The sequence below is a fragment of the Belonocnema kinseyi genome, chromosome 10 (assembly GCF_010883055.1).
Source record: "Belonocnema kinseyi isolate 2016_QV_RU_SX_M_011 chromosome 10, B_treatae_v1, whole genome shotgun sequence".
In the NCBI taxonomy this organism is placed as follows: domain Eukaryota; kingdom Metazoa; phylum Arthropoda; class Insecta; order Hymenoptera; family Cynipidae; genus Belonocnema; species Belonocnema kinseyi.
This window is the reverse complement of record NC_046666.1, coordinates 58,134,293-58,147,332: the sequence shown is the minus strand read 5'-3', so window position 1 is coordinate 58,147,332 and position 13,040 is coordinate 58,134,293. Positions and strand designations below refer to the sequence as shown.

Genomic DNA, 13,040 nt, shown 5'->3' with positions numbered 1-13,040 from the left:
ATTTGGTTGAAAATTTATCTTTCTTTGTTGTAAATTACCTTTTTAGTTGGAAATAAAACTTTTAAGGTTGATCATTTAATTGGTTAAAATTTTGATCATTTAATTAAAAATTAAACTATTTTGCTAAAAGTTCAATTACTTTATTTAAAATACATCTCTTTTTCTTTAAAGTTCTCAAATATTTAGTTGCGAGTAAAACTGTTTTGGTTAAAAAAATTTTTGTTACAACACAACTATTTGATTAAAAATTAATATTTTTGGTTTAAAAATGAATTATTTTGTAAATCATTGGACTTTTTAGCTTAAAAAATCCACTCTTTTGCTAAAAATTCGTTTTTGGGTTGAAAATTCAACTACTTTTTTGAGAATTACAATATGTTTCGACTTGATATCTTAGGAATTTGAAACGTTTCGTATTCGATTTAATATTTTATCAAAACAGAAAACAAAATATATATATTTATAGTTTTTGCAAGCCCCATGGAGTTTAACACGTATTACCCATAAGAAAAAAGCCTTTTTTTATTACATTTTATTCATAATCGTCAATATTAGGTTAATCGAGATAAAAATCCCCCCCCCCCCATTAGTCTTTTTTACAGAATTCAAAACAAAAAACCATAAGTGGAAAATAGGGTTTTGTGATTTTTTGGCACTAATTATGCTTTTTACGGGCTTTTAAATACAAATTGTTTCATATGCATAAAGACTCACTTTCTACTGATAAATAGATGTTTATCTATATTGTTAAAACAATTTATTATTATTGATAGCAATTTTCTCTTAAAATAGAGTTATAAAGTCGCAGGTTTTTCCAAAAATTTTAACTGTTTTCAACTATTCAGGTAAAGCGATGCATTAGTCAATTATATTTAAGAGTAATAATTATTTAAACCATTTATTATTATTTATAACAATGTCCTTTTAGAATAATGCTATAAAGTTGCAGTTTTTTTCTAAAATTTGTTACTTTATGCACACTTTTTATTTAGAGAGAATAATAATTTAAAGTTAACATACATAATTGTTTAAACCGTTTATTATTATTTTCGTTAATACTCTCTTTGAATGATGTTAGAAAGTTGCGGTTTTTTCTTGATTCAACTTTTTGTCCATTTTTCACTTAGAGCAGGATAGCAATTAATGCAATTTAAGAAAAATATACATTTTTTAATCATTATTTTTCTCTAACTGAAAATTCGAAAAAAATAGGAAAGAGGGTGATTTTTCCAAAAACATGATAATAATGGAGGAATAAATTCTTCTCAATGAAATTAATTTGAATAACATATTTAATGAAATATAATAAAAAAACTTTAAATTACTAAGATCTCAAGTCAAAATATATATTGAGTTTTCAACGCACAAGATTAATTTTCTAATCAAGAAAACGAATTTTTAACAAAATACATGAAATTTCTATTAAATAGTTGAATTTTCACATTATAAATTATACATTTTTAACCAAAAATGCAGTAGTGAAATTTCATGATAAAAATTATATTTTATGTAAAACAAAACAAGTTTTCAACAAAGGATTTAAATTTTAAACTAACGATGTAAATATTGAAAAATATGATTTTTTAACGTAAAAGTTCATTTTCAACCGAATAATTCAGTTTTTTACCAAATTGTTAAATACTCAACAAACCCGCATAAATTTAGATACAAAAGGTTGAATTTCAACCAAATAGATTAAGTTTCAACCAAAAGTGGAATAGTTTCAATTTTAGTTAAAAAAATTAATTCTCTACAAAAAAAAAACGAATTTTCAACTAACAGTTACATTTTCAACTAAAATCATGAACATTAAAAAAATAATGTGTTGCAAAAGTTTTGAAACCCAAAGATGATTCTTTCACCCGGAAGATTAATTTTCTAAAAATGGAATAGTTAGATTTTCCATCAATAAAGTGAAACTTAAAAAATGTGAATTTTTAACAAACTGTTTGTTAAACAAACTTCCAACCCAGTAGTTGAATTTTCAACTCAAAAAGATAAAATTCGATTCAAATACTTAAATATAATCCAAAAAGATGAACTTTCCAACAAGATTAATGTTCTGACAAAAAACGCAAGCTTTCAACAAAATACATTAATTAAAAAAAAAACTGTTGAATTTTAAAGCGCAAAGAACAAATTATCTATAAACCGTTGAATTTTTAAACTATAAAAATATAAAAATAGATTATTTCAAGAAAAAAGTTATATTTAAGCCGAATAGGTTAATTTTCTGCCAAATTCTTGAATCCTCAGCCAAACCTTATTAATTTACATCCAAATAGGTGCATTTTTAACCATAAAGGATGAATTTTAAACCAAGAATATAAATTTTCATCCCAAAAGATTAATTTTCGACAAAAAAGGCGAATTTGTTAATGAATAATACATAAATATTTTTTAGTTAGAAAATTAATTCTAAACCGAAAAAAACTAATTTTCAACAAATTAAAAAAAATGTGAATTTTCAACTAAAATTACGAAGAAAAAAATTTAATTTAATTTAATTTGTTTCAAATTTCCACCAAGCAAATGAATCTACAACAAAAAATGAATTTTTAACAAATTAGTTTAAATTTCAACCAAGTAGCCGAATATCTGGCAAAACAAGTTTTTAAGCAAATAGTTGCATTTTCAACAAAATAATAAAATTTTCAACCAAATCCCAATATTTTTAATCAAAGGATATAAATTTCGAACCAAAAATATAATATTAGATGTTTCAACTAAAAATAGTTGATTTTGCTTCTTGAGTTCTATTAATTTAGTTAGCGTTAAAGCACAAAAAAAGTGGCGAACGCGTATGTATGATAAAAACAGACAAAATGAGCATTCTTTAAAATTTATCATCAGGAAATGTACTAAATGTTATGTAAGTTTGTAACGTTACTTACACTAACTCCCCTTATCCCCTTAAAATTGATAACGTTATTTATAATAATTTATTATTACAGAATTCAGATTTCAAAACATGAATGTATTTCATACAGTTACATTTATCTGTTACCTAGAATTAACATTTACATGCATTGATTTTTGAATTATTTTGTATACAAATAGTCACTATTTCCTAAATGCATTAATAATAATACCCATACATTATTCTACAAGATCATAAATTGTTTTAATATGTTTGTATGCATATGTTTGTATATATGTTTGTATATCACAAATTGACACTAAAGTGTACAATAAAATTCCAGTCATATATTTTATAGGCAAAATTACACAATTACCATTTATATACTTTTTTAAGCCGTAACATTATTTCTATAGAAAAAAAATGTTTTAAAATGATATTTTTCTTCGCTCATTGAAGACAAAAGTATTGCTTACAAAAATTCTAAATTGTAATACTCCTTTTAACAAAACCATTTTATAAAATATTCATTCACAGCCACACAAATAAACACACATATCCTCATTTATAAAAATATGTTCACTTAAGCCTTGTTGTAAAGTAAGATACAAAGCTAATGAACTTTTGAGTATGTTACCTCAGACTTGGTTTTTGTACACGTACAAGATAATTAAATTACTAATTGTAAGATAATATAAAAAAATTTTAGACGCAGGCTTTTTAAACTATATTTATGTCATTTTGGCCTTTTATTAAAAAGTTTTCAGTTCAAAACTTATTTTCATTGTATTTTGAAAAGTAATGTAAAAATGAGATTGAGGTATTAAACAAGGTTATTTCAATAACTTTACTCTCTTATAAACTTTTTACTAAAATATTCTTGATTTCAATTTAAATAATTCCTCAATTTTAATCAAAATTGTGATTATTTTTGTGCTTCGAGGAAGACGCAGTAACTTTATAAAACTCCTGAACTTTGAATTCCTTTTTTAAAAAATTGGTAAAACTTGTTCACTGAAAATTGTTGCCATTCATGCGTATTTCAGTCAAGAGAGCATACTTTCCTTATAAATAACATGATAATACGTATCAGATACTGTCTACTTTTTATAAATAGAGACAGGTTCCAAGAATTACAATTTTCTTTTTTTAGGTCAAAAATATTTTTATCAGTCAAATTTGTCAAAATCTTCAGTCTATTTGGACAAATTACCGCAAATTATTAAAAAAAAAAGATATAAACGCCATTTCTATTTTATAAAATTTCATTTAGTTTATACAACTTTATTCTAACTTCGAATTTAAGCGACATTTTCTTCAAAATCTAACGATTTTTCCTGATGTTTTTCGAGTATCAAAAATTCTGATTTCAGAAAAATCAGAAATAGTTGAAGACTGAGTTTCTTCAAAAATACCTTTTGAACCCTTCGATAAAATTCAAAAGGATTCACTTCTCTCAAATTGAAATAAAAATTTTTCTCATTATTTTTCACTGAGGATCTCTAGTATCTCTACTTCTGGAACATCAACAGAAATCGGTATATCCCGAGGTATTTCCTCTAGTTTTTCCTTATTGTTGAATCCAGCATACAACATTTTGATTTCCGGTGGGATTTCTTTGGAAAATTTTCCAGAAGTTTCCTTCGACTTCAGAAATTCATTTTCAGTCTCATGATCAGACCCTCTGTTTGCGTAGAGAATTTCAACGAGGGCAACAGATATTGCCGCCAGTATTCCCGTTGCAAGGAAGAATTTTACCTGCGAATGAAGTTGCCATTTCGTGACATAATTGTACCCACACGAGTAGCCCACCCAATAATATAAACCAGCAAGGGCAAAAGCTGGTGCAGAATTTTTTGAAAAAAGGGCTCCGAGGAGAGAATAAATTTGAGTGTGGAAACAGGCATCTCCAAATCCGAATGAAAATCTTTCCAGCAATGTCATGGCCCTGTAGTAATTTAGTTTTCCTTGTGACAATTCCTCCGGATTTCTCTGTAATTAAAATTTTTATCTTTATTAGAAATTCCTTTGTGAAATCTTTGAAATTTTAGTGATATATTTGTGAAATCGTATAAATCTTTGTGATTTTTTTAAAAACCTTTGTGACTTTTTGGAAATTTTTAAAAATATTTGCAAAATATTTGTGAATACATTTTTGTAAAATATTTTTAAGTCTTTGTGACGACTTTGAAATATTTGAAACATTTGTGACTGTGAATCTTTCGAATCCTTAAAATTATTATGAAATCTTTGAGACCTTCGAAATATTTTTGAACTGTTACAAATCTTTGAAATATTTTGAAATATTTGTGAGATTTTTGAAATCTTCAACAAATATTTAAAATCGTTTAGGTCGATCTGAAATCTTTGAAATTCTTGTTTTTGAAATCTTTTGAAATTCTTTTTAAATCTCTCTGAGTTCTTCCAAAATCTTTATGTAATTTTTAGTCTTTTGAAATTTATTTAAGTCTTCAAGATTTTATGAAACCTTTTAAATGTTTGATGTCTGGAATATTTTGAAATTCTTGTAACATTTTTTGAAATTATTACAATTTGGTTAAAATTTTTTAAATCGTTGTGACTTTTGTGAAATATTTGATAAAACCTTTTGAAACTATTGAAATCCTTGAAATATTTGTGAAAACTTTGACATTTTTGAAATCTGCGGGAATTCTTTGAAATCCTTAAAATCTTTATGAAATCTTTTAAAACTCTTGAGAAATCTGTTTAATTTCTTTAATCTCTTGGCATCTTTGAAACTTGTGAAATCTTGGTCAAATCTTTGAAATTAGTGTGTCACCGTTGTGAAATCAATGAAATCTTTGTGACTTCTTTGTAATTTTCTTAATCATTGTATAATTGTAATATTTTTGTACTGCTTCAAATCTTTGAAATATTTGTGAGATTTTTGAAATCTTTAACAAATATTTTAAATCTTTCAGGTCTATCTGAAATCTTTGGAATCCTCTTTTTTATATTAATGAAATTTCGTTAAAACATTAAAAATAAAAAATAAATTTGTTTAATCTTCTAAAAATTTATGAAGTTTTAAAAATCTTTGAAATATTTTTAAATGTTTGTGAAATTTTTGAAATATTGAAAAAATTTAAGTCTGAGGTCTTTTTGAAACCTTTAAAATCGTTGTGGATAATTTTGGGAAATTATTGAAATTTTAATCAATCTTTTGATATTAAAGAAAAATTTGGAAAACTTTGAAATATTTGTAAAATTTTTTGAAATTGTTCAAGCTTTTGCATTTGTGTTAAATAAGTGAAATATTCGTGAAAATCTTGGAAATCTTTTATAACATTAAAACATCTTTTTAAAAAAATTGAAATCTTTTTGAAAATTAAGAATCGTTTCAAAAGATTTGAAATTTTTGATATCTGGAATCTTTTGAAATTCTTGTAACATTTTTTGAAATTATTAAAAAAAATTTTAATTTTTTTAAATCGTTGTGACAACTATGAAATCTTTGATAAAACCTTTTTAAATTGTTGAAATCCTTGAAATATTTGGTGAAAACATTGACATTTTTGAAATCTTTGAAATCCTTAAAATCTTGGTTAAATCATTAAAATTGTTGTGTCACCTTTGTGGAATATTGTCAAATCATTGAAATCTTTGTGACTTCTTTGTAATTTTCTTAATCACTGTAAGTTCTTAACAACCGTTGAAATATTTCTAAGATCTTTGTTAAATATTTAGAAATATTCATTTGTTTAATGCATTTGTGTATAAAACTAATTGGTGACACCTTTTTGAAATTATTAAAATATTTTGAAACCTTAGTGTCTTCATTGAAATCTTATGAAATATTTGTGACTTTTTCGAAATCACTTTTTGTGAAATCTTTTAAATCTTTATGAAATTTTTAAAAAGCCTGCACATTTTTTATAATATTGTGGTCTTTTTGAAATATTTAGAATCTTTTGAAATCTTTGTGAAATCTTTCAAATCTTTGTTAATTTTTAAAAAGAAAAATCAGAATGTATTGCAATTTTGAAATCTGATATCTTAGAAATTTCTCTTCAACTCAATCATAAGAAAAATCTTCATGAGTTAAAGAAACATTTTTCAGCTTCAACAATGAAATAAAATACCAAAAACATTATCTTACCCAAAAACTATCCTCTTTATGCAAAACGTTGATGGTACTGAAAGAATATGAAGTAGCCAGCATCACCAGTCCGATGAAGACGATCATCGCAGAATCTCCATTCTTGTTACAAAACCAGAAGGCAGAAAATAAGGCCCCAAAAATTTCCCCAATCGGAACCGTATAGAAATCCGCCTTCTCATCAGTCTCCAGATCAATATATCTGTCAAACTGAAAAGCCTTCATCAGTCCAGCATAGCCCAACATAATTGAGAGCAGTAGCATTTTTGAACTGACAATAAGTGCAAAAAAATCCTTCAAAGGTTTCCAAGCAGTGAAAAATGGTCCCACAGAAGGTTCTTGAGGTTCAATGACCTTTCCATTTGGAATGCACTCCAATCCTCCAGAGGAATATTCCCTTGAAGGTTCCCGAAGTGCCAGTCCGCTGGTGATACTGACAATGACAATAAGCGCAAAATTCACTGTAATTGGTTGTATTATTGTCAGACCTAGTATTTCGTAGATGCCCATCAGCAGAGGTTTGCTTGCCAGGATGTTTCGACTAAGGAGGAAGATTTGATAAGAAAGCCAAAAAATCCAGGCATGACGATGAATTGTACGAGAAGTGCTGTTTTCTGTGAGACATCGACCTTGAGCGACAATGGCCAAGGCCGCTCCAAGGCCAAGAGCTGCAGAGCCTGAATAATTCAGTTTTTGATTACACCTGAGTGGACCGACGACGGAGCTGATGTAGAAGACATGGCAAATGTAGCTGGTCAGAATTGAGACACTTGTTCCTGATAAGGTCACGTAAGATGGAGCAATTATGATGCAAATTATAAATGCTATGTCGAAGATGATTCGCCTTTTTTCACCCTCCCATGTGTCGTTGCTATCGGAAACTTGGTGGAACTGGAAAATTAAAATCAGTGGTTAGAGTAATTCAATAAACTTTTTCTATGAAAAAAGTAAATATGGGGTAATAACACCAATTCTCGGCTTGGCCCAATTATTGGCATGCAAAAACCGAATTGAATTTATTTTATTTTAGATAAATACACTGAACTCCCGATATAAGATCGATTTCGGGCATGACTTGCAGTGGCCTTGATTCTGAATCGAGGGAATCCAAACGTGAACAGGCAGGTGCGCATCACGACACTGCAAAGGCCATCAATTCTAGGAATATCTTAAACCGAGGGTTCTTAAATCGAGAGTGGAGTGTATATGATTGCACTAGATAATTAATATATACATTATATGTAAAAATGATAGTATAGATTCATGAATTGACGCAAAAATGCTTAAAAAAATTATTTTCTAACAAATTAGAGAAGGGTTGTTTCAAAAGTAAGATATTCATTTTGAAACAAATGTACCTTAGGAACCGTGCATAAATTACGTAAAATTACGTAAACTAAGTAATTCAACTTTCAAAAAATGAGTTGAATTTTTAACAAAAGAGTTGAATTCCCAACAAAAAAAGATTTTTTATTAAATAAAGAACAAAAATTTCATCTGAAAGGTTGAATTTTCAACCAAGAAGATTAAACTCCTACCAAAAAAGACGATTTTTTAAAGAAATTATATAAATTTTCCGTCAAATAATTGAACTTTTAGACTAAACACATCAATAAAATGTTTGCCAAAATGGAAAAGTTAAATTTTCATTTTAAAAAATTAATTTCTAATTTGTTTAAATGTACAAATAGCTAAATTTTCTAACAAAGTACTACATTTTCAGTACAAGCGCAGTTAGATTTTCAACCAGAGAGGAATTTCCAACCAAAAAGATTATTTTTCAAACAGGAAGATTATTTTTCCACTAAACAGACACATTCTCAACAAAATGCATAAATTGCTAACCAAATGGTTGAAATTTCAACAAAAAAAAAAGATTAATGTTTTACCGGAAAAAGACGAAACATCAACCAAAAATACATTTCTGACCAATTATTTGAATTTTCAACGAAGATCATTAGTTTTCAGTCATTGAAACTAATTTTCTACCAAAAAAGTTAAACTTGCAACAAATCACATACGTTTTCGACCAAATAGTTGAATTTTTCAACTAAAAACCACCACTTTTTAACGAAATTTGAAAAGATAAATTAAAAAAAAAATTAGATGTCTATTATTAAATCTCATTAAAATGTTATTAAATCTCTTTCTCTATTAACAATTAAATCTCGGCTAAAACTATGAATCTTTAACCAAAAAAATTAATCTTTTTTTTCATTCGTAGATCATACACAATTATTTTATTTGATAAAAAGATATTTCCCACAAAACTACTTTTTCCTTAAATAAAGCAAATTAATTTAGAGCCAAAATATCCTATTTTTAATAAAAATTAGTTTTCTTCAAAAAGGAAGAATTTTAAACAAAATAGATAAATTTGTAACCAAATAGTTCAGTTTTCAATCACTAGGAATAATTTTCTACCAAAAAGACGAATTTTTAACAAAATACATAATTTTTCAACCTAATAGGTGGATTTTCAAATAAAAAAAAGGTAAATTTACAAGCAAAATTCGAATATTTAACGCATCAGTTAAAAAAAAATAGTTTGCAACAAAAAGAAATGCATTTTCAACAAAAGACTTAAATTTTCAATCAAAGAAATTAATAAGTAACTAAAGTGATGCATAATATATTTGATGCTTTCACGATGATTCATTTTGATAAAAAAATTATGAATCATCAATTAAAATTTGAATTTCTAACAAAGTAGTTTAACTTTTGAACAAATAGTTTAATATTCTACCAATTTGCTGAATTTTTCACCATATTGTTCAATTTTCGAAATAAAAATATCAGTTTTTCGATAAAAAAAGTTCCATTTTCAGCCCAAAAAAGGGCATATTGTTAAAATTTCAAGCCGAGTAGAAATTTTCGACCCTGAAGATTTTTTTAAATTGTACTTTTGTAGACCTAAATATTTATTGTTATTAGCACATTTTATTCGATAAAATTGAATTAATAAGAGTGGTGGAGGATTTTAGAAGAATACCTTACGTAATAATACTAATAGAAATTCATTAATAAAAATAAACCAATTCTCATTTATTTTATTTCCAATAGCTCTCTATTATATTATAATTTTGTCATTTTTGAATGTCTATAGTAAAATATTAAGTTGAAAGAAAAATTTAATCATTACACTTTTATTAAAAAAATATTTGCGTTAAAAAACCGTAATTTATCTATTATACTTTCTTTTATAAATTTTGCTCTATTTGTTTTACATTAAACTAAAAATAATTCATTTGAATAATTTCACTCATTCATCCTCCGTTTTTTTTCTTAATAAACAGCTAGTGAAGTATTATTAAAAAAGTGTACACTTACCCATGTTTGAATAGAAAAAGCGACAGCATATCCCCAACTTAGAAGTATCACATTCAAGATTTTTCTATCGAGTTTCATAGCTCCTAGAATTTTTGATTTCGAGTTTTAAAAATAGAAGAATAAAATGTCCCACACGATGAGATTGAGAATCGCGACCCCCGCACCGAACTTTATAATTCCGGGATACTCAAGTATTTTTGTGGCTCACTTTGATCATAAATGAAACTCTGCAATGAGAGTTGGTCACTTGCACTTTACATAACTAAAAAATTAATTTTTATTTTGGATTTTTATGCGTATTTTGGCATAGCATGCACTCGTGCGCAAATTACTCGAGCCCTTCTTATTGATCAACTGCACGCTTTACAATTCGGCTCGGTTTTATCCACAGATACAGGCCAGATGACGCAGATGATGGGGCTTTCCCAGAGATATTTTCGATCCACGCAGTCGCACTGCATGCAGTAATTTAAACTTTAAAACTCCCTACAAGCCCTTTTAAATATTTTATCTCAGTAAGGAAATTCCATAATTTGCTAAATTCCTGTTTTTTTTTAATATTCTGGTACAACTGAAATATCTCGAAAAATTAAATTCCTGAATTCGAAAATTCAGGAATAATCAAATTTCTAAAATTATGATATTGCCGTAATATAAACATCCCGAATTGGAAAATCCCTGAATAATAAAGTTTCCGATAGTTTATAATATTACCGAATAAAAAAATTCCCGGAGAATGAAATTCCCGACAGATAATTTTTTCATCGATATTTAAAGTTTTTTCTTAATGATTGTTTTTATCTAAAATAACATTAGTTGCAAAAATTATATTTTGTATGAAAATGTGCATAATATTTTAAAAAAATTAAAAAGTATGTTCTCAAGTATCGAATTGTTAATAATGAAAAAATAAATTAAAAGTAGCTTCGAGATAAATCATTGCCGAATTGAACCCTACAAATTTTATTTGAAAACTGTTTTTAGGTTCGTAGCCAATTTAGGGGGAAATTTCTTTTCTTCATTCAAAACTTTAAACATTAAAAAATCTTTGATTCAACTATTTGATTCTTGTTTTATTTAATCAATAAATAATATTTATTCAAATTTTTTTTAAATGATTTATATTCGGGATTTTCTTAGTTCAGACATTTTTATGATTCAGCAATGTCACATGACTTTGAATTCCGGTCATTTTCCGGTCAATTGATAGTTTTTCTCGATCAATTTAAAAGAGTTAATAGGATTTGAATGATTTCAAAATTTTTTGATAGTATTCAAGATGAACCATTAAAAACATTTTAAAAGACTTCTATGATTTTTTATTTATAACAGACTAAAATTTGAAAAAAACAACAAGTTTCGAATAAAGGCAAATTTATGAAAAAAAAGTTTAATTCAAACAAATTATGATTTAGAACAAAGAATTTTCGAAATCTTACGACTTCTCATTTGCAACCGACATTATTTTTGTAAATATCTTTTTTATAAATCAGAATTCAAATTATTTTTCAAAATTTCCCGTTCCATGCAAAAAATTACCTGTTTCAAGAATGAAAATTATATTTCATTAGGTTATTTCCTAGTTTTGTCTCAAAGTTATAATTCTTTTAGAAAATTCCCTGTTCCAAAATAAAAACTGTAATTTTTAGCAGAAGCCGCATGTCCCAAAGACGAAATTATAGTTCTTAGCGTGGATTTTCTGCCCTAATTAACAAAATTATATTCATTTACCGAAATTTCCTACTCCAAACTCAACATTATAATCCTTCTCGGAAATTGCCGGTCCTGAACTTACAATTTTATTTCTTTATTGAAATTCAATTTTCAAACTTTAAATTATAATTTTTTTCCTCGAAAATTGCCTGTTCCGTGTCAGGGTCATTGTCATTCTTCGCGTGAATCTTTTTATATTTTATTTATTTCTCCATTTATTCCCTGTCTCAAAATCGAAATTGTAATTTTTTGCTCAAATCCCCAGTGCCAACTCAGAATTATAATTATTTTGGAAAATTAATTGTTCCAACTCAGAATGAGACTAAAAATATATATGAAACTACTATTCATTTGCATTAGTAGATTCGAGAAAAAAATCCCGTTTACCAAAACAAATTCCCGGTCATTTTCCTAGTTTTTCACGGAAAAAAAATACAAAATTCTATTCACTATCAATTAATTACATAATGTGAGTTAAAAACTTTAATTTTTCACCAATAAAAAATCTAGTGGTGAATTTTTAGATAAAAAGATGAATTTTCAACCATATAGATAAATTTTTAAATAAAATAAATTATAAATAAATTTTTAATAAAAATATGATTTTAAAACAGGAATGATAATTCTTAATAAGAAAAAACAAAAAAAAATCTCAGCAAATTACATACATGAATTTTCAACGAAACGATTGAAATTCCAACTAAAAACCACAAATTTGCAACCAAATAATTGAATTTTTGAACTTTCTTTCAACGAAAAATTTGATAGTTAAATTTTCAGTTAAAAAAAGTATTTTCCAATCAAACTGATGGATTTTTAACCAAAATGCATTTTGAAAATGCATGTTGCAATTGCAATGCAATTTTGAAAATGCAACTGTTTTCTTGAAAATTATATATATATATATATATATATAAGCGAACCATGTTCGTTATCGAATTTTCGGCACCAGCTGACAAAAACATCATAGCCAAGAAGAATGAAAAGAAAGAGAGGTATCGAGACCTTATAAGGGAG

At 26.5% G+C, this 13,040-nt stretch overlaps 1 protein-coding gene across 1 annotated transcript; it reads right to left on the bottom strand.

Annotated features, from left to right (window-relative positions):
- Positions 1 to 3,028: 3,028 nt before the first annotated feature.
- On the bottom strand, positions 3,029 to 10,675 carry LOC117182264 (UNC93-like protein MFSD11). The gene is made up of 3 exons (XM_033375376.1): positions 10,311 to 10,675; positions 6,981 to 7,871; positions 3,029 to 4,852 (listed from the first exon to the last, which is right to left on the bottom strand). The coding sequence occupies exons 1-3, from the start codon at positions 10,386 to 10,388 to the stop codon at positions 4,343 to 4,345; spliced, it is 1,479 nt and encodes a 492-aa protein (XP_033231267.1). The 5' UTR covers positions 10,389 to 10,675; the 3' UTR covers positions 3,029 to 4,342.
- Between the last annotated feature and the right edge of the window lie 2,365 nt (positions 10,676 to 13,040).

Bases quoted from the DNA above. Each gene is read 5' to 3' on its own strand.
- LOC117182264 (XM_033375376.1), bottom strand. From the start codon at position 10,388: ATGAAACTCGATAGAAAAATCTTGAATGTGATACTTCTAAGTTGGGGA. The intron at 7,872-10,310 runs GTAAGTGTACAC...TTAATTTTCCAG, and splicing joins CTTTTTCTATTCAAACATGG to TTCCACCAAGTTTCCGATAG. The intron at 4,853-6,980 runs GTAAGATAATGT...TTTTAATTACAG, and splicing joins ATAAAGAGGATAGTTTTTGG to AGAAATCCGGAGGAATTGTC.